This window comes from Nycticebus coucang, chromosome 7, assembly GCF_027406575.1.
Source record: "Nycticebus coucang isolate mNycCou1 chromosome 7, mNycCou1.pri, whole genome shotgun sequence".
NCBI lineage: Eukaryota > Metazoa > Chordata > Mammalia > Primates > Lorisidae > Nycticebus > Nycticebus coucang.
Window position 1 is genome coordinate 58,322,475 of NC_069786.1, and position 23,308 is coordinate 58,345,782.

General features: G+C 36.1%; 1 protein-coding gene across 2 annotated transcripts in view; it reads right to left on the reverse strand.

Annotated features, from left to right (window-relative positions):
• The window catches only part of KCNH7 (potassium voltage-gated channel subfamily H member 7), a 542,346-nt gene that overhangs the window by 111,819 nt on the left and 407,219 nt on the right, over positions 1-23,308 (reverse strand). For both annotated transcript variants that reach the window (XM_053597374.1, XM_053597375.1), the window contains one exon: positions 20,453-20,667. In XM_053597374.1, coding sequence (XP_053453349.1) covers positions 20,453-20,667 — 215 coding nt within the window. The remainder of the gene's footprint in view (positions 1-20,452; positions 20,668-23,308) is intronic.

Consider the following 23,308-nt stretch of genomic DNA (forward strand, 5'->3'; position numbering starts at 1 on the left):
GGGTGTCTTTAACTTTGCTTAAGGAAGGTATCCTTTGTGGTGAAGTGGGCTAGGTAGAGTAGAAGTATGTGGGGGTGAGATTAGGCATTGGTAAAGCTCATTAGGCAGGGCCTTGGAAAGGTCTCCCTACCCTGGATGAAATGCCTTGAGGCTTCCAGCCTTTCCCTTGATCTAGGTTTCTCCTGCAAGAAATTATGTTCATCTCCCACGACCAGTTCCATATACTCCATTTCTTTCTACTTAATTGTTCCTTATAGTACTACAGACCATTAGAGGTGGAAGTTTGCCAGTGGACTGTCCAGCCAGTGTCTGTGATGATCTGCTTCTAAGGTCAGAAAACATTAGGTGTTACTTCAGTGGTGAGAATCTTATCGATTTAATCAACTTGGATACACTGTTTTAATAGTAATAAGAATGAATTATAATTAGCACCTTGACTCTTCTAAAGTAATCCTGGAAGGTGTTTTGTTGGTTTTTAATCTCTTAGGCTAAGTATTTCGTTTATTCATTTTGCAAATTCTCTCCTCCCCTCCACCACAACCCACTTCAGGGAACACACAAAGCTATTTCAAACCAAGTCTTCATATGAATTGATGCAAATTCAAAATTAAAAATTCTGAGTGAATGAAATGTTGAAGGTTTTATGTGATGTATTCTTATTTTTCCCATCTTCTTGTCCAATATGAAGTCACAGATTCATGATTCATTGAAGTTTCTGGTGCTAATTTAATTTCAAACCACCTGCTTGCCTTCTGTGTAAGGTAAGCCCTCAGGCAGTTAAAGCTCCTGACCTACTTCAGAGTTTCCTTTATGTTCTGGAATGTATCCCATTATAGAGAGCAGGTTAAAGTCTAGAACAGGTTCTTAATCATTGTGACTCCCCGGGCTTTCCTGGTGCTTTTGAGAAAAGGAAGCAGAACAGACACAAATAAAACATATGAGGACGTTTTATTTTAAAAGCTTCGGGTCTGTTCACAGAAATCATGAAGGAGGGGACGGGGTACAATATGACACTAAATTTAGGTCAGCGGGAATGACTCAATTATTAGAAAATTCTACTTCTGACTGATAGAACGAACCCAGGTAAGGGGAATGGGGAAAATGATGATTCAAAGGCTTCTTTTAGATTATCTAAAAAGTAATTCAATACCTTGAATTTATGTCTTATATTTATTGATAAACTGAATGCAAATTATTTTTTAAAACTAATGGTAATTATTTATTACTAAATAATAATAATTAACAATAAATAAAATGCTGATAAATAATAATACCTCTGGGTATTGATCAAAAGTTTTATGTTACAGGAATAACAGAGTTTGGATTTCTGGTGAAACAGAAGGCTTGCAAACTTTATTAATTTTTATAGATTCTAAGAAAACATGTATGTTTATTGATAAGAACAAATGATCAGTAGCCAAAACGTAATTCAAAACTCAACTGAATGAGAATTTACTTAGCTTTGACCATTTGAATAAATGAAGATAGCTATTTTGTTCCTTGTTTACATTTTAAAGATTAGAAATGAAATCTATATTATGCTCTTGAGATAAATAAGCACTCAAGGAGTATTTATTTGAGGAAATGCAATAGATAATGTTTCCTAAGACAGACACAGCAAAATTAAATCCAAGAGGCAACATTAAGAAATGTGTGTGCATGTGTGTTGTAATGATTTATGACTGAAATATGGAGTGAACTCAGATGTCAAGAACTGAATAAAAATAGTATTTTTACCTACGTGGGTATGCTTTTGAGGAGACATTGCCAGGAGTACCTCCTACTACTGTTTTTTTTATTTCACTAATCTCTAATTTTTAGTCTTTATTAGAAAGGAAATACGTGCAGGTTGATCCTCAAGATAAGAGACAGAATTATTTTAATTTCTACTTCATGACAATGTCATCTTAGATTTTATTTGAAGATTTTACACATATGCCTAATATTCTGTGAAGAGCAATTCTGCCAAGTGGAACATCATTCCTTAAGAGTTCAATGAAGCTCTTTTAAGACATCAGGAAAGGAAAGAAAATCTCAAATGAAGTTCAGATTAGTTAATATAAGAATTCTGCTGTTTTTAAATCTATGTATTAATGAAATATTACTATTGTAAGACCTCTTTAAGTTGACCACTCAAGGAACTGTACCAGACTGGTCAATATAGAAAGATGGTCAACCTAAGGAACTAGACCTTAGTACATGTGGTGCATGTCCAGTGTATGAAAATTAGGTCAACCTATGCAGGTAATCCATGCAGGGAGGTGGTTGACTATGGAGGTTCCACTGTATTTTAAATAGATACCTATGGTATATTCATGTCTCATGGTTTTCCTCACCAAATCCCAAATGGTTCTGTCTACAGTGAACACAGGAAGCCCTACTACATTCATGAATTCATTTTGAATCACAACTAATTCTCCCTTTTCAGGAGAAGGCTGTTTTAATGAGTCCCTAACTCTTTCTGAAGGTGAAGAAAGGAAAATGATTATGCAGTAAAGCTGGGTGGTATCTGAAGAAGATGTAGTGGTGGGGAGTTTGGGAGGATGTGAATACACCCGGAAGGTCTGCTGTTACAACATCTCTTCTTTCTCCTGCTGTCCCTTTACCTCTCTCCTACATGTTTCATCAATAAAAGATTCATTTGAATTTTAATGAGTTTCTCCTTCAAGATGCAAATATATCCCTGTGATAACAAAACTCTGCTTTTCTTGCACCTTTCTTTTATTACAGGAGATAATCTGATCAAATTAGCAGCATTCAGAAAACACAGATTTTTATTACAATGAAAAGAACTGGGGGGGGGTTATTTTTAAACGAACTCTACTTATAATCCTGTGTATTACTTTAGAACATTGGGTAGTCTATCGGATAGTCATCCATGACACAAAGGGAGCATTGTGAAGTGGAAAGCAAATTTGCAAGATTGGTTTAGTTTATAGAGTTAATAAGTGTAAGGGATTAGGGAAAAGGGGTAGGAAAAGAAGGGTGATTCAGAAGTGGAAAGCTCATGTTCCTCTTCCTACAGTTGCCTCTGGGACTTTGTCACCTCAAATCACTTGCTTGACAATCTCCTTCTGCTGACTGCCTTGCACCCTCACTGCCCTGTATCCACCTGGCTAACATCCTCTATCTTCTCACAATCCTTCACGTTTCCCTGGAGCCATCTCTTCCTCTGACTCCTCTAGACAGGGTAGACTTTGTCAGTATAGCAGACTTTTACAGTACAGATTTTGTCACACTCTGATGTGTGGTCTGTTACTCTTTCCATGGGCCCGCCCGCCTATGGAAAGATGTGTTACTGTTATAACCAGAGCATCTGATATAGTGTTCTGTTCAGAACAGGTGCTCCATAAATATCTGGAGAGTGAGAGAATTATTCGCAGTTTTGCCTTGGAACTGACACTAAACATTTATTGATTGTCAACAAAAATAAAGATATTATGTGTACTTTACAAATTAGGAATCTAAGGCAAAGAAGGATAAACAATGCAACCAAGAACATGGGCAGTGAGAGGGGCTAGAATTTGAATGGAGGTGATATTCTCTTATGTGCATTTTCTCCTTTAGGAGTTAATGAAATAAGAGTCTCAGCCTCTTACAGTTCAGTCCAGGCTGGGCTTATCTAACACACTCTATCCAAAACTGTGTCTCCCCATCATTTTTTACCTCTTTCTTTACAAGTAGAATGGAAAGGACAAAAACAGAGTATATAAAAGGAGAAGTAGAATTAGCTTTCATTTATCTTATTTGATTTGCCTGGAACTTGGTAAGAACATAAGAAATGTCATATGAATGGATACATGAGGTTTTTATTTCCTCTCATCTAAGAAGTATTATCAGAAGTTAGAAACTTGTATTGTGAGAGCCAGAAGTGTACTATATGCACTAAATAAAATGTGGATCTTATTTAACCTGATTACCAATTGATGAGTGAACACTGTTAGTTACTTTGAGAAATATTTTAAAAAGATACTATGATTTTTCTCTCAAGGCATAGTTAAAAAGATAAAATAAACTCATTATAAAGACACAAGCATGCGCACATATTTATCTATCTACCTGCTTATTATCATTATCATATAGCCATCTATTAAGAGAGGCAAAGCAGTGTAAAAAAACTTGTTTAGTTGTATAATATAAAAAATAGACTGTGTGCCTTTAGAGTTTAAGAATGGAAGGAGTTCATGCAAGCTGGGAAGGCTGACAAATTTACCAGGAGATGATGTGGATCTCAGACATGGAAGGCTTTGAAATATAAAAAGAAGATGACACAGCATCATTGCTAGTCTAGGAATCACTGCAAGCAAACCTGTAGGTCTTAGCATGAACGGACAAGGGATTTTTTTTTTTTTTTTTTGAGACAGAGCTCAAGCTGTTGCCCTGGGTAGAGTGCCATGGTATCATGGCTCATAGCAACCTCCAGCTCCTGGGCTTAAGTGATTCTCTTGCCTCAGTCTCCCAAGTAGCTGGGACTACAGGTGCCCTCCACAACGTCTGGGTATTTTTGGGGTTGTAGTTGTCATTGTTGTTTGGTGGTCCCGGGCTGGATTCAAACCCGCCAGTTCTGGTATATGTGGCTGGCGCCTTAGCTGCTTGAGCTACAGGCGGCGACCCAGGACAAGGGATCTTAAGGAGGCGCTTTGACCAGAGCAGAGATTATGTACTGATAAGGAGTGAGAATATAGAGACAGGGAAGGTAGAAAGAGCTCATGAGGAAATATTCAAATATCTTTGTTCTCTCTCTCTGCATGTGTGTGTGTATTTTCCATGAAGATAGGAGGACATGATTCCAATGGATATATTAAAATTAGTTCATGTGGGTGATAGTGCAACAAAGGAATTAACCTATTAAAATAAAAGGTTTTCTAAGATTTGGGAATAACTGTTGCAAACAACACCAGTACCTTGAAGTTTGCTGTTTGAACCAGAATCAAAGTGGGCAGCAAGTTGCTCAGGTTAAACATTAAGTTAAAGCAAGAGAAGAGAATGATATTATTGATGTCTGCTACTTCCAACAGTGATAGAACCTTGGGACGCTTAAAATATTGCAGAGTAGGCTCTTGTAATATTTATAGATTGATCAAGAGTCTTTTCTTCCTCTGCGAGATAGATACACCAAACAAAAAAAGAAAATAGAAAAAAGAAAAGGTTCCACCACAAACCTTAAATTTAAAGTCTATCCTGGATGTTTTCTGTAACACAAACTGAATATCAGATGTCAACTGAATATAATTATGTGACAGCTTAGCAAGATACTTTTTATTGTTGTAACTGAATGCTACTGGAATTATTGTTCACCAATAATTGTGTACTGAATTTATTTTAAACGGCTGAGGATGGGTGAGGATAAGGAATTAACTCCAAGGAAATAAAAGTAGAATACAGAATAAATAGCAAAGTATATTCCTTACCTCATTATATTCTGAAATATTATTCTTGAAATTAATAAATTTTCAAATAGCCAATTTAATATTCCATATGAATAGGAAACAGAGGTCTGCATATTAAAATAATGATAGGAAATAATTTTTAAATTTTACCTTAAACCACTAACATAGGTTTTAACATATGACGTTATAACCTCTTCGAAGAACTGTTGAGAGGGAGCCATACTAGTTAAATCAAGTTTCACGTTATTTCTTCCATCCATGGAGCATGTATTTCTGTATTTTCTTTTTAAATGAATTTTAATTTCACACAGAATTAAAAGTGAGATGCTGCAATGTGGAATTACCATTCTTGGCAACATTTAAGGATCCTATTTTTCAATGATAAAAATAATTTCCTAAGGAACAGAAGTTCACTGTTTTCTTTGTTTCCTTTTTTATGCACTTGAATATTGTATCTCTTGACAATTAATATCAATTCTACATTTATACATGTTGGCACAAAAGAAGCATCAGATTCTTTTTCTGAGAAGTGAGTAATAAGTATCTAAAGTTTAGTTGCTATGTTAAAAAATTAAGTTTGTTTTCCTACAGTGTTAATTTTCTGTCTTTTTCTTCAGTCAGATAGTAGAGGGTTCATCTTCTAAAAAGACCTATTTGAGTATTTGGTTTTAACTAGTTGTGGAAACTCACTTCTGCAGGTACCTCTGCTTGTACATCTTGAGGCATTTATCTTGTAGAGAAGAGGATCAGGGCTAGGAGGAGTCAGGTGAAGAGGCTGTTGGAATTCTGGCAGTCTGCCAGCTTAGATAAAAAAGTGAGGATACAGAAGTTAAAATGGCCTTGCATTCAAACCGAAGTACCAAATGTAAAGAGCACTTGACCTAGAGTTCAGGAATTGGCTTTTTGGTCTTAGCTGTGTAGTTAACAATTTGTGAGACTCTGTAAACCTCACTTAATTCAACACTCACTATAAACAGGACTTGATGACTAGAATCAATGAAAAAAGTCTAAGCAGGCTCAGCACCCATAGCTCAATGGTTAGGGTGCTGGCCACGTGCACTTGGGCTAGTGGGTTCGAAGCTGGCCCAGGCCTGCTAAACAACAATGACAACAACAACAACAACAGAAAATAGCCAGGTGTTGTGGCGGGTACCTTTTGTACCAGCTTTTTGGGAGGCTGAGGCAAGAGAACTGCTTAAGCCCAAGAGTTTGAGGTTGCTATGAGCTGTGATGCCATATCACTCTACTGAAGGCAACTTAGTGAGAGTATGTCTCAAAACAACAAAAAGAAAAGTCTAAGCAGTTTTGGTAAAGGGAGGCACAGAACAAATAACAGAACTAGACTAAATTTATTTAGGGTGTCCGATGTATGTGAATAAATCAAGTCTTTCAACACACACTCATATTCTTATGAGAAAGCTGAAATACGAAATCACTTTGGGGTAGTGTTTGGGTCTCAATTCTCTGTCTCTTTGAGCCCCATTCTCCTCTTGGCACCTACTATGTTGAAAAGCACAAGTTTCAAAACTATTTAGACATTTACATTAAATCAGTCTATATTTGGTGAAGACAACTTCATATTTTTCCTACAAAGTTTCATAGTCATAACACAGTGAAGAAACCAGAGACCACAATTGTCAGCATGAGTCCTAATTTATCCATACATAATTCTTTTGATGACAGGTATAATATCATAGCATGGTGCTATAGTTTGTATGTTTGTACCCCTCAAACTCATGTTGAAATTTGATTCTCAGTCTTGGAGGGGTGGCCTAATAAGTGCTGTTTGGGTCCTGGTGGATAAGTGACTACTTGCTACTATACATATAACAATGGGTCAGTTCCCGCTCTCCCAGTTCCCTTGAGTGCCAGTTGTTAAAAAGAGCCTGGCCCGCCCACCAACCCAGGAATGGATTAACAAGCTGTGGTATATGTATACCATGGAATACTATTCAGCCATTAAAAAAAATGGAGACTTTACATCCTTCGTATTAACCTGGATGGACGTGGAAGACATTATTCTTAGTAAAGCATCACAAGAATGGAGAAGCATGAATCCTATGTACTCAATTTTGATATGCGGACAATTAATGACAATTATGGTTATGGGGGGGAACAGAAAGAGGGAAGGAGGGAGGTGGGTGGGGCCTTGGTGTGTGTCACACTTTATGGGGGCAAGACATGATTGCAAGAGGGACTTTGCCTAACAATTGCAATCAGTGTAACCTGGCTTATTGTACCCTCAATGAATTCCCAACAATAATAAAAAAAAAAAAACAACATTGCCCTTATACTGCAAACAGGATTTACTAGGAAAGAAAAAAAAAAAAAGAGCCTGGCCCCTCCCCCTTGTCTCCTCTGACGTCTGTGGCCCCACCCACACTGGCTCCCCTTCCCCTTCCATCCCAAGTGAAAGCAGCTTGTGGCCTTTGCAGATACACATGCCTACCCTTGAACTTTTCTAGATAGCAGGACCTTAAGCCCCCAAATCCAGTTTTCCTTGTAAATTAGGCAGCTCAGGTATTCCTTTACAACAGGTATTCCTTTAAGTTCTCTTAAATGGAGATTACTCCTTAGAGCGTTTGTATACTAATTTAACTTGACAGTAGTTGCCCTGTGGACTTTGTAGCTAACCCCTGAGAGCAATACCAAATGGGCTAAGACACATGAAAAGGAAATAATATCTATTAAATATGTGTCTCTGTTGCTTTTCTTGACCTTGAATAAACAAAAATTTAAAGACTTAGAATGGAACAAAACTACCCTAGAGATGAGATTTGATCAAACTTCCTTTTGTCCCATTTTTTTCTGTTCTCTACCTTAGCTTCAAAGATTGGTTTCAAAATGCAGACAAATTTGGGGGAATCTGTGTTAGAAACGTATTCAGAATCTTTAAATAACTAATCAGAAGTCCGGGTTTAGGGGTTATTTCAATTCATTATAACTATCTAAATATTAAATACGATAATGATATCTCTTTTTAATACTCAGTAAATTTATGCTTTAGTTTTTACTACTTTCAAGTAATAGGTTGTAGAGAGTAGCAAGAAGTAATATTTGTTATTTGGAAAATATTTTTTCTTCAGGTAACTTTATACGAACTCTCTTACTTGCAGTGTTCATTTACTAGAATTAAAGAGGGCTCTCTGCTCATGAGGTGTTATTAATTTATTTCTAAAGAAGGAAATACAGGCAGAGGAGAGGAGAGGTTTTTACTTAAAACACAAAGTGGGTTGTAGGATTTGATGATGGTAAAAGGAAGAGAGAGAGAGTGCATGAGAGGTAATAGAATAATCAATTTTAAAAGTAATTCAGGTGCCTTCAGGTAAGAAAATTTAAGGTCCTGAAATCTCTACTTTCCAATACAAACCCATGAATATAACTATGGTCATAATTTACAAATGACATTTTATCACCATGAAACAGGATTGTACAGCTAAACTGACAGCTGCCAGTCAATCAAGAAAGAGCAGTAAAGTATTTCTTCCCATTACATTCCTTTTTTCTCTTTTAGCTCAGATCACTCAATGTCACTGAGCTTTTTTTTTCCATGACCTGAAAATTAAGACTCTGTTTCTGATAATAGTATTCGAATTTGTCAGCTTGACTCTTCACTTCCAATGTGAGAAGGATCAACAGGAACCAAGAACTAGACCTGTCTGCAGACTGTTGTCATTTTTTTCCCTGCCACATCAGAAAAAACTGGGAGACCGAAAGAAAAGAGAGGCGCCGGGGAAGTATGGAATAACGTGGGTTTGTGACCTGGTTCTCCTCATACCACAAGCCACTTCACCTCTGCCCTGGCCATTAAAGGGATATCCACCACCAATGTCAGGTCACTGGGACAAGGGGACAGTCAAAGAGGGTTCTCCATTTCAACTCTGCCATTAAAATGCAGCAGAAAGTCTGCTTTAACTACAGTCCTTTCAGAAAGGAAATTTGGACACTTTAGTTTTTTTCTCCATTACCCTGCATCCCACATTTTCCTTCTTTTTACCTAATGATTCTAAAGCAGCAGGCATTAAAACACAGGTGTATTTGTAATAGATACACTTAAAACAGAAAGGGAAAAAATAGATGGTATTTTCTTCAGTTTCCGATGCGAAGTTTTGTATTTGGTACATGGTTGGAAAAGAAACCTAAATAGGATTTATTAAAACAAGGAGGAAAAATATATTCCTATTACACACGTTATCCATCTGGTCACTATTACCCTATGCCAGTTGTTCTCAACCTTCCTAATGCTGCAACCCTTTAATACATACAGTCCCTGTGGGTTGCGACCCACAGGTTGAGAACCACTGCCCCATATCAATCGAAAACTCTTTTTAAAAAGAGTTTTAAAATTTCTAACACATTCATGTTTGAGTTGAACATACAATTCTTACAGTTATCTGTGAACAACTATTTTGTCTAGACCTTTATTTCCTAAAGAATCCCCCCCATAGGTGTATGCCTCCCTCTGAATATCACTAGTATTTTATATAAACAAACAATTAAAAGTGGGTGCTATCATTAAAAAAGTTTGAAAATTAGTGGATAAAGCAAAGTTTTATTTAATTCAAGACTTCTTAAAACCTTTAATGTGTTAAATTTTTATGTTAGTTTCTAGAAGGGATACTACTTGAATAATGAAAAAAATAACAACTTTTTTCAAGGTAAACCTTGTGAGACTAGTGTTTAGAAAAAGATACTTGATAGTACTCTGGCCTTGGCCAGTTCTCTTGGAGGCTATTTCTTAGAGAGTTTATATACTAATTTAACATGACAGTAGTGGCCCTGTGGACTCTGTAGCTAATCCCTGAGAGTAAGCTTGCTTCTCTAGTATGACGGCTTAAATAACAATTAACATCTTTTCATTTTTAACAAAAATGTTGTAATTAAAACATCACAAGAATGTATAACTAAACTATTTAATTCATTAAAAATCTTCAGAATGAGATACAACTTATAATAACAATTGAAAAAATATAAAACCCAGTTTTATACTAGATTCTTTTTTCAACTTATTTAACCGTAGAATGAAAGGACTGGGCTATGTCCCTGTTTTCCAAGTTCTGTGACCTTAATAATGTGGCAGCACAGGTCACAATGGGATGGAGATGGTTAAAAATCCAGGAACATCAGGTTCTATTGAAACTTACTGAAATTCAAAAGCAGAGGAGAGAGAAAGAGTGTGTGTCCTCTAAGATTTCATTGGTCGGGAAACTTTAAGAAACTATGGGGAAGATGATATCTAAGTTTCCTTTGAGTTTTAAAATTCTGTGAAGATTAACTGCTTTTTAATGAACTCTTTAGACACAATTGAGTTTTAGAGGGCTTATTATCTAACTGCATATTTTTCCATTATAAATGAGATCGCAAAATATAGAGAAGTAGAGCTACAGGCGAAAATATATTACTCCCAATCTTACCGCCCAGATAGCCAGTGAGATCTCTCACTTAATTTTGTTTCAATTTTTTATTTAGATTTCTTTTTCTAAATAAGATCTCATGGTTGAATTCACTTCCTAACTCAAGGCCTTAGGCTGCTTGGGTATATAAAAATGTCATGTCTGCCACAGAATTTTTATGTGTGATAACAATCCTTTGCCTAATTCTCGTCCTGTAAAACATGAAATATTTACTGTTTCAGCCTGTTCTCATTAGGTAACTTGTCTTGTCACAATCCCTAGGCCATGAGGGCACATGAGCAAAGGATCTTTCTCCCTGTCCCCCTACCCCATTACTTTCTGTCCTGGATCTCATCACACCAACAGGGGGAGAAAGAACTGAGCCATCTTGGCAACAGATAGTCACAATCTTCACATGCCTCAGTTGTCATAGCAACCAGGCTGTAGCTATGTACTCCAAGAGAAATTATTTTTACCGGTCTTTTCTGACCACTCCTATTTTACTTCTTCACTTTAAGCATTGTATTTTCAACCTGGTTTCTCTGGCTGACAAAACTTTTAAAGGAGTCAATATATTTTTAACTCACTTCATCTTAAAATGTGTGATAAACATACAAAACCAAACAATTATACATGAATGCTTCCCCTGTAAGTTATGACTTAAAAGCTACCAGGGAGGCCAGGTGTGGTGGATCATGCCTGCAATCCCAGCACTCTGGGAGATCAAGGCAGGTGGATTGCTTGAGCTCAGGAGTTTTAGACCAGCCTGAGCATGAATGAGACCCCTTGTCTAAAAAATAGCAGGGCCTTGTGGTGGGTGCCTGTAGGCCCAGCTGCTTGGGAGGCTGAAGCAAGAGGACTGCTTGAGCCCAAGAGTTTGAGGTTGCTGTGAGCTGTGACACCATGGCACTCTACCAAAGGAGACAAAGTGAGACTCTGTCTTAAAATAAATAAATAAATAAATACATACATAAATAAAAGCTACCAGAGTTTTTTCTTGCTATGTTATTCCTTCATCATCTAGAACATGAAATATGATTTTTGTGCTAACTGAGGTAATTTTTAACATAAATAAAATTATGTTTTAATTTGGAACAGTGATAAATATTAATATGCTTATTTCATTTAATATGTACATAGCATAAAACCTGCTTTCATCGGATAATTGCTACTCAAATGTCCATAGTTACTTTTTATCTTTCCTCATCACTGACTTGATCAATTATAAAATATATTTATTTGACCAGAGAAGGCTAGGAAACATAATCCAGGAACTCGAAGCTCAAAGCGTTATCTTTACTCAAAGGCCCCTGAAAGCAGCAATAAATTTTTTTCCATCAGCCATCGCACCTAGCAGTTTGACTTACATTTAGTAAATACTCGCAAACACTAAATCTGCAATTACCCTGATGAATGTGGTTTACTACTAATTGCGGCACCCAGATATGTTGTTTTTCACTTCAATTTGCAAGTATAGACAGAGTTTATAGACGAAACCCAGAATGTGGGAAAAACAATGGATGGAAATTGCTGCTTTGCTGAACCAAGTTTGATGCTATTCTATAAATAACAGTAAGATAATAGATGCCAAACTAATGTCATATTAAATTGAAAGTGTTCAGAGACAATTTTGTATTCCCACATTGCATTTCAAATTCAATTTGGAATTTTGTGATTTATTACTATTTCTGGCAATTCAAGATGAGCAGTACAGTTTTATTGAGGTTTGCATGATATTTAAATTAGCTTAGATACAAAATGAAGTTTAAGGAAACATACTAATCATACTGTGGAAGTATTATGAATTTTGTTGATTTTTCACTCTTGAAATTATAAAAAACAAGTCTTTATAAAAATAATTGGTGAAAATTAGTGTTTTTAGTTAGGTGTTAATTTTTAATTTATTACATTATTACCAACAAATATTGCTATATGTAAAATCACTTTTGGCCTGTAATTGTGTCTGGAAAACTTTCTAAATCAGGAAGTCTTATTTAATCCTGTCATTGAAGAAAAGTCACTTTTATTCTTGTCATTGAAGAAAATTTAGGACTAAATTATCCAGTTTGAGGGAAACTATGGAACATGCTAAGATATTTTATACTATTAAGCCTGAGGTGATAGTTTCAAACACTAGCTAATAAAATAAAATCAGTATTATTTCTCCATTAACATGTCTTCATTACAAATCCATCTTCATTCCTGAAAAAATACAAAATTATAAATACTTGTTTTGAATTTCTGTCAAAAATAAGTATAAATTGACTCACTGAATAACAATGATGAGACAGTGACCGTGTTTACAATGAACAAAGTTCAGTAGACAATAAAAGACCATAGTCTTTTGCTCTTGTTTTGTCAGCCTTTTCAGTGTAATTTTGCTTTTCCTGTAACTCAGTGGCACACTACCACCAAAAACAAAAATCCTGCTATTCTCTTTTAAAATTAGCACAAGTTTAACATAAACTTAAATAGGAAATAACGGCAACAGGGAAGCTCACCTGTCAAGGGTGATGTTGACAGGCTTTTTGAAGAGTTTGAGAAGCTTTGGAGAAAATCTACCACATTTTCTTCCTATTTCTACAGCCTCACTTCTCCTATTAATTACTACTAAACACTTAGACTGTGATACTGGTGATATACTCAAATGATACAAATTCTTCCAACCACCATGCTAACTGCTGAGGAAATAGGGAAACAGCAGAACCTCAAAGAGGGTATATTTTAGAAACCAAGAATTTCACTTTTGTAGTCAGATGACCTCGATTTTAAGGGTATTTCCACCATTTACTATATGCTGCTTCTCACTGAGCTCAGTTCCTCCTCTATGAAGTGGGATGATGTGAATAGTACCAACTTATGGGGCTATCATATAGACTGAAATTAATACCACATAGCACAAAGCCTGGCCCCTAGGAAATGCTCAATAACAGTTAGAAATTATTATATTTACAACAATTCTATTTTCATTTCAAAGGTATACTTACATGAATCCTAAATATTGGGAATCTATTTTGGCTTTAAAGTCTACACAGATGTCTACATAGATTGTATAACCTTTTAAACATTCACTAATTTCTTTATTGTGACCTATGTCTCTTTATGCTTACACCTAAACTCATCTTCTTGAGCATTCTCCCTAGTAAAACTATAGGAAAATTATACTTGAGGTCTAATAGTAAATGTCTTTCTTATCTTCTGTTCTCCAGATTAAAGTCTGTTGGCTCATTTAGATTCCATTATATATCTTATTTTATGACAATCTCAAATTGGGTTTACATTGAATTAATGACATATTCCTCTTAAGTAATGCAGGCCAGCTTGCAATATTTGACCAATACTAAGTTTAAAGGGAATGTAAACTACTCTTACTTTCATAATATGCAGAATTTATTACATTAGCAGTTGTAAATGCTATTATCATATACTGTCCATACGGTGGCTCTCAAAGTAATTTAGAGTGCCTTACATACGATATTAGGTTTTATACTTTCATGTCTCTAGAACTTACCCAGGACATAATGTGAGATTTTTCTTTTTTTTTTTTTCATAATGTGTATGTGTGTGTGTGTGTGTGTGTGTGTGTGTGTGTGTGTGAGAGAGAGAGAGATATTGACGCTGTTAATCTGAATGCCTATCTGGAACTTTGCAATGGGCCACTGTTGTTTGATTCACTTTTCTTAGAGCCTCCCTTCTTCTCCTCCATTTTTCTGATGCAGTTGTCAGAGAAGGGCTATACTTCTTCCATTACCAGGATGACTATGGACTCCAACTTGGTCAATCAGAGTCCTCTTTCTCTGAGAATGACATGGACCCTGGAAGAGAGAAGGCCCTCTCACCAGATCACTGACTATGAGCATTAGTTGATGCCAGGGGGTGGAAGGAACTTGCTTCCATCAGGTGGGGAGTGAAGTTAATACCGAAGACAGTGTCACTGAGAGGGAGAGAGAATGTCATCACTTGTACAAAAAAATGAATTGGCCCCAAAGCAGATCCGCCATTATACTTTTTAGTAATGTGACCCAATAAACTGCCCCTTCTTCTTTGATTGTTTGCTCAAGGTGGTTCGAGTTGAGCTTGTTACTTGAATTCTGTTACAGCATTGATGGATATAGTCACACATGACTAGACACTAATAGGATCTGGAGAGCCATCTTCTTAAACTCTTCTGATACTCATGCTTGTTTAGGGAGAGTGATCTAACACCAAACTTGTCAAAGCTGAACATGACAATAAAAAGATAATTTCATCTCCAAAATTAGTATTACATGTGAACTAGAACTAGCCTAAGGAATTACAAAATCATACAAGAGCACAAAATCTGGGTTTACCTTTATTTAAAAGAAGACAGATACAGCTAGGCATTTGATTCTCAACTGAGAACTGCAGTTGTATAGAAGATAAAGCAGACTTTTTGTTCTCTCCACTTTTTCTTACAATTCATTGTTTACATTCCACCATTCTGCTAGAATTTGGTAGAAATGAGCAGCCAAGGCCATGCCTCCAAGAGATGTACATTACTGCACATTAGTCTATAACAGCTACGTTACAACCAAGGAAACACACACACACACTTCTTCTGAGAATTATTTTCTATTTCCTCCAAATAGAGAAGGTCATATGGAATATGGCCTAAAAAGCTGATGCATCCCAGAAATTTGACCCATTAGGATCAATAAAAGAGGTCTGTGAACCCAAAATAACAGCAAGAATTGAAATTTTCCATAATGGAACAATCTATAAAGCAGGCATTAGTTTGGGGGATTTTTGACTAAAAATTTACTTTTTCTTAATTCTACCCAATACTCTCAATGTTTCATATGTGAATCTTTTAAAATTCCCATGATGTGTCATATACTATGCTAGGCACTATTGATATAAACACCTAATGCTTCATCCACTCATCACTATCTAAAGTTACCCCCACTCCAGAGTCTTATTTCTAAGCTTGGAAACTTCTCAAATTTCAAAGTTAACATAATAGTTTATATTCCCCAACCACTACCCTAAACTCTCAACACAGATTAGGTTTCCTTCCCTAGCCTCCTTTGCACCCTACTTTCACCCATAGTATAATACTTCATATTGCCCTGTAATGCTTATGTACTGTTCTTTTCTGTCTTCCTGACTTCTCAAAGGCAGAAAATTTGCCTATTAACTATGAATTCCCATTATCTAGCACTGTATATACTAGCTTACAATTAATGCTTGTTGAATGAATAAACAAAAACATGAACAATGAGTGAATGACAACATGGTACCTACTATAAGAAACTCACTCTCACTGGGGCTGGGGAGGCAGATAACTGGCCAATTCTAATTCAATGTTTAATAGAGATAAGATCCAAATGCTGAGACACAACAACGTGAGCAGAGATACATTGTTCCTTTCATTTAGGCTTTTTCTATCATTTGTACACTGAGGAGTGTTTAAAATGTATTGTTGAATGATCTATGAACAAACATTGACTTTTTTTGAAGAAAGGATTGTCATGCAAATCTATTACATGCATAAAACAATATCATTCAATTAAGAAAATACTGCTGGTTGCCTACAGCAAATAAGTCTAAAATTTGCCAACACAGAAAATCTCTACTTAGGTCTAACAAAGGCAATATACAAAGGACAGTAGTATTTGGATTATTACCAAGTTGCTTTTAGTAATAAGAAGTAGTGAGTATAAAAATTCCAGAGGTAGGCTCAGCACCTGTAGCACAGTGGTTATGGTGCCAACCACATACACCGAGGCTGGTGGGGTCGAACCCAGCCTGGGCCAGCTAAAGCAACAATGACAACTGCAACAAAAAATAGCCTGGGATGTGGCAGGTTCCTGTAGTCTCAGGTACTTGGGAGGCAGAGGCAAGAGAGTAAGCCCAAGAGTTTGAGGTTGCTGTGAGCTGTGAAGCCACAGCACTCTACTGAGGGCAACATTTTGAGACTCTGTCTCAAAACAAACAAACAAACAAAAAAATTCCAGAAGTAGCTATGATAAAGAAACTTCACAAAAATGAAATGAGAAAAGACTTATATAGGAAAGCCCTGCTTTCAAGTAGTTAAACGATCTTTCTAAAGGGTACATCTCCAGGAGGAATTTCTCAAAATTTTATTTCCACATTGTTTGGTTTGACATGTGGACAATTGGTTTACTTGTTACTGAGAACTAAAGGGGGCTATAAGAAAAGGTAGGGTATTCCTACCTACCTCTCCCCACCACCAAAGTTTCTTGTGTTAGCCTTCATCTAGTTCCTCCTCCACATTTCTGGCCAGGACCATAAAAGCATAGGTGATTTACCTGTCTCCAAAATTTCCTTCCAGTCATTGTATTTTTCACATTGCATAAAAAACTGATCCTTTATAAAGCATAGTAGAATTATAATCTTCTAAAACCCTATAAAAGTCTTTTGTCTGTATTATAACTCTCCAATTTGGGTACTTTTGACAATGAGAGGTGAGTACTCCACAATTGGGGAAAAGTAAGAGAAGTTATAGGGAAAGTGGGCCTCAGATTTACTCAGTGGCAGTAATTATCTCAGTCCTTTGGGCTGCTGTAATAAAACACATCAACTAGGTAGCTTATAAACAATCAAAATTTACTGTTCACAGTTCTGGCAGCTGGGAAGTCCAAGATGGAGGTGTCAAGCAGAGTTAATGTCTGATGAGGGCCTGCTTCCTTATTCACAGACAACCATCTTTTTGTTGTATCTTCACATGGCAGAGGGGGCCATGGAGCTCTCCCTAGTCTCTTTTATAAGGGCACTAATCCCATTCATGAGAGCACCACCCTGATGACCTACTCATTTCCCTAAAGCCCCATTTCCGAATACCATCACAGTAAGCAATTAGGGTTCAAACAACAAATTTTGGTGGGGACACATTCAGTCTATAGCAGTAGTTTAAAACATTTTTTTAAATGTTAAAACAAATATTATAATACAGGTGGACATAAAGTTCATGTGCAATTTACTATGTTAAACTATTTTAAATTGCACACAAACTTTATGTCCACCCTTTATTAAGAAGCTAAATGTAAAATTCACAGGGCTTTTAAAGATAAGGTGTCTGGTTGTAAAAGGATGAGAAGCTTTTGATAAAAGCTATTGCATTTTACTCAGAACCAAGACATTTACATGAAAAGGTGGTAAAAAATCCTCTAGATTGGAAAGTTTCCAGACTAGCCTATCATTGGCCCATGAAAGCACTTGTTCTAAGAAGACATATGGACTTTTGTGTGTCCATAACTTTGTTCTTGTGGTTTTGCTACCTGGAATTCTTATCCCTTTCCTTGGTCAACTCCTCCATTCATTCATACATTCCTTCAATCATACATTCATCATTCAGCAAAAACTTGATTTTGTCCATTCTGTCACGTGTTCCACTAGGCCCTGGGGATACAGGGGTAAAGGGATCCTGCATAGATGGTGAGGAGCGTGGTAAGAGTCATATAAGAACATGAATGAATATAATGATGGCTGACATTGCTTGTTATATATGTGTGTGTGTGTGTGTGTGTGTGTGTACATGAAGAACATGTTTCTGTTCTATTTAATTCCTGTATCAACTTGGAGAATGTATTCTGCCATGCCTGAAATTCGTCTCAATGTCACACAATAAGTGGCACTTCTCTCCATGGCAGACAATGAATGACTTAGCCAGAATTAAAATACAAGCCAGTTTGATTCTCATTTATGCTTTTAAATATTACTTAACTATCCAGTTTGGTGAGTTTCTAGATGCAACTTAAGTGTCTTATCCTGATAACTCTTTTTCTTCTCTGATAACTCTCCTTCAAAGCATAATTATTTTCTCCCTATTGTGTGTGCCTATATTGTTTATTAACATTCATTTCCTTATGGCTATTTACATATGAGTTTCCTATGCCACTAAGCTGAGAAAGCCCCCAGAGCAGGTGCCGTCTCAGATTCATGTGGGTGTCAGCCTCTCCTGGCACAGTGGATGTAGGGTTGGGTGGCCCCTCTAGTTGGTCAAGTGTCTGAAAGCTTTGGCCAAATAACACTTGGCTGCCCACAGGCCTTAATGTGTGTTTTGTTCCATATTGTTCAGTCTAAAGAATTTAAAGCATTTTTTAATGTATCAACTTTTAGAAATTAAGATTTTAATTTGAATTCTAGATTTTTAGCTTCTTTTCTCAAAATGGAAGTTTTAGAACTATTCACCATTCAAGCATCTCTGCCTGACTACAGTTGGCTGGAGCTGAGTGGCGGCTGTCTGCTTTGGAGGGGCCTGCACTCTGCAATTTGCTACAGTCCCTACTACTCCCACTGGGCTACTCTGTCACCTTCGCTCACTTATGCTGCTTCCAGCACCCAGATGCTAATATTTCTAATTTCTCTTTTGTTTCTTCTTAAGTCTCTTAGTTTCTGTGTATCCACATAATGATTAGTATCTCTTAAAAACCAATTTTTTTAGGTAAAATTAATTGCAAATAAAATTCAGAGCTCTCAAAATGATGTTAATACAACATGCATAAGAATAGATTACTACCATGATTGCATTAATGTACACAGCTATGATTTAATAATAATAAAAAAATCTAAAAAAAAGAATAGATTGCTACCCATATTTACCAATATTATACCATTTTACAAAATATAAGTAAAGAAAAGTAAAATGCAAAGAGTAGAAAGCCCCATTACTAAATAAACATTAAACTACATGAGGGGAATGCTCTCAGGAATGGCGCATTTAATTTCTCATCTCAAATAAATATTGACTATGCAGTTTTATTTACATCTTATTCACGGTATTTCCATTGCTATTGCAGCTTACATGTAAGAGGTTATTAAAGAAAAAAACAGAACTATTGTGTTTATAGTGATTACAATTACAGGAAAACTTTATTAATTTAAAATCTCCAGTGCTTAGGATAGAGATTGGGGTCAAGTTTGCCTTTACGTTGTGAACAGTTTATGCAAAGATTTGCTAAGCAAATATACTAAGTAAATTGTTTGAAAAAGAACTGCTTACTTGACAAATTTGAGAGTCACGAATTCCCAACAATGTAAGCGCCTTGTAAGCAAAAGCTAGGTACTGCTTAGTTTGGTACTTTGATATAAGAAGTAAAAATCATTTTTATCTATTCTTTGAAGCATAACTCTGCTCTACAGTAATTTTTTTACCCTTGTTCAATTGCAGTATTTATCTGAAAACAATAAGCTAGTGTTCCTGTAAAATGCATTGTTTCTCTCTGACTTTTCATCATCCCAGACAGCTTGTTTCTTTGAGTCAACTGAATGAGACCTGACTCTCTTAGTCGAGTGAAGAAAAAGAGACCACAGTTAAGAATGCATCCCAAATAGTCCCTACAGCTTCAATAGACACATCCATTATATTTAAAAAATGCTTTACTGATGCAGGAGTTGGCACAAAACAGCAAATGTCCAAACATGATGAATAGCAGGTTAACAACCTCTGCAGCAATGGGGGACAGCAATAACAAGTAAGCCCAATTTGCTTAGTCTTGGAACAGATAAATTCACAGAATACAGCTTTCTTAATCTGCTACATTAGAGTCACTTAATATCTCAAGATAATTAGGAGCACAAAAGTGCTTACGCTACTGGATAGTCACTTAAAGAAAAAGGGTGTGTTTTACGGTGCAGAAAACAACCTCAAAAACAGTTGAAATTGATAGGAAAATTGTGTCCTACCTGGGTTACTTTTTCTGTCACATTGTGTGTTCGATCTTTAACTTTGGGTGCAATAATAGTTTTATCTGAAGAAGGAGGAGATGTGTTCTTTTTCTCAGTTTTGACATCTGAAAAATTCAGAGTGAGCTGTGGAATCTTGTTAATGGTGCTGTATTTGTTGAGGTTTGAATCTGACGTAGATCCCAGGAGGCTTGACTTGATATGATTAAAAGGCCCTAAAAAAATTGGAAAGTATTTGTAAGAGTAATTATAAGAAGAAATGAAGAAAGAAATGCTTTTGAATGCTCTGCTAAAGATCCATGACCAATGTGACCCTGAGGCAGGTGTACCTATATGCAGCTGGCTGATAACTGAACACAGGGCTTATGGTCACCTCCTGCCACAGGGAGTGGCATGTGTGTATCCATTGATAACACTGGGTCCTCTGTATGTACCCAGAGAGGGAATGGCAGCCTTAGCTTGGCTTCATTTATCAAAGACTGGAATAAAAGTAAAAACTCCCTGTTATTGGTCCACTTCTACCTTCAAAGTTTCTCAGGAATTTAATTTTATAATGTGGGAATTATCCAAACAGGAACTTACCTATGGTGAAAAATCATTCTGGCCATGCAATTTTTGAATAAGTTTTTTACCCTGTTCCATTTTGTGTTAACTGTGCTGTGTCACTGAGAAGTGATAAGCCAACTAGCTTCTTCACATGCTTCTGCTACCTATGTGAGATGCTCCACAGAGCTACAAGAATTAAGCTCAGAGGAAGGAATTACAGATAAAGCTGAGAAGGGCACAAGGCCATTTGTGTGTGTGTGTGTGTGTGTGCATGTGTCCAAGTGTATACACTCTATTAAAAACTCTAGAATTCTGTATTAGATTTAAAAACTTTTCTTTCTTTTGCTTATTTTATTTAGATGAAAGACTGACTGCTCTCCAAGAAAAGTTGCTATAAAACCATACAAGAAGAATGCTCTGGGAAAGATAACTTACAATAGAAGTGCTCACAGCTAGGTAACAGGACAAATCTGAGGCTGGTCGAATCTGGTCACTTCTCACATTCCTTTCCTACAAAGATTATTTGGCAAAGTGGCGATATTTCTGGTTCTCTTGTTGAGGATGAGGAGAGTGACTAGATGCGCCTTCTTTTGAGGCAAATCTCTATCATCTTTTGCTTATGCAGAATCAGGAATGCTCCAAGGAGTTTTGTGTGCAATGGGCGATATTACTTATAATATTATTTAGCTCTTGAAAATTATTATCAAGAAGAATTATGCAAAAATCTAGAGCCTGATATACAGTCATAGTCTTTGTGTATCAGAGAGTGGTTAAAACGTACAAATTGTATGGATGAAACTGTTAGCACATTTTGCCTTACGTTTTTTCTCTGTTCAGAGTGAAATTAACACATTTTAGGGATCAAAATGTATTTTAAGCACTAGGCAAGGTATAAGCATTTTAAAATTAGATTTATAGATTGTGTATTTTGGACCACAACATTCAGTCAACTCAGGTCAAAGATGATGCTAAGAAAACAATAGCCATCATTTTGTGTGTATTATAGGGACAAGTCATACACTATATGTTTATGAAAGTTTACATTTGTTTATTGTAAAGGTTTGAAGTAATTTTAAGAAAAATTTCATGTATTTAATAAATTCCATGTTTCTTGAGTTGCTGTTGTGTTCATTCCCCTAGTTGTATCGTAACCAAGTCTTTCTAGGTGAAAAATATCATGAAGCTCTCTGGGTATTTTACTTTATTTTTATTTTATCTTTATTTTATTATATAAGAATTTGAAGTTCTTATTTGGCATATAGTCCTCACTCTCTTTTTAATTCATCCAAGTGTGGCAACAAGAGCCAAAAGTGGCACCAAATTTATCTAGTCTTCATATAGGTCTCTGATAGAAACCCTATTTTCTAGGTCTTTGTGGAAGATTTTACCCTACACCAGTGATTTATTATAATAACATATAGCAGGTAGTGTTTCACTTTTTGAAGTATTCTATGGTCATGTTCCAGGCCTATATCTTAATATTTAAAATTTTTAAATTAGGTGAGGACTTTAAACTTCTTAGATAGTGCCTTTCTTCCAACTCTAATGTCATATTTCACTTCTTAGGTAATTTAGCTGCATGCCAGGATACTGGCAAGAGATTATAGATGGAGCTCAGGTACATAGTTTGACTATACTTTAACCCTTAAGTCCATCGTTCAATTCCATTTCTATATCATCCTTCTCTATGTTGGATATCTGTAGAAAATTGTCAACAGCGTTGTTTAAATCTTGGGTAAAAACTTGAATCATCTGTGTTGTTAATAGAAAGACACTGTTAATACATTTCAGTTGTCCTTGTGACCAGTTCCAATTAACTACACTGAATTGGCTCCACTTACAAGCACAGTCTCAACTTTGGCAGTGCTTCCCCCTAGGGGACATCTGTGGACATTTCTTACAGGCACAACAATGGGAGCATTAGAATGCTGTGTTTTCTCACATGGAAAAATTGTACCGTATGTCCAATAGCATTCATATTGGTAAAATAATGTTTATAATGATCTGAATCTTGAACCTGTTTTATATGATTTTAATATACATTGAAATTTCTAGAGCTACAACTACCATGTAGAGGGAAGATTATACCTTTGTTTTGTTCAGAATTTTATCAAAATTTGTTCACCATTTTGGAAATTTATGTTACTTAGAGCTACACTCTTTGAAGCATTTGAATGGCTAATACAAATTCAGAGTTCAGGTTACAATCTGTGTCTGTAGTTGTCATGTGCAATAAGTATACTAAGAGATTTGAGTCTTCTTTATCAGCGTTGAGGTCAAATGTTATTAAATTTGCAGGAAATTACAGGA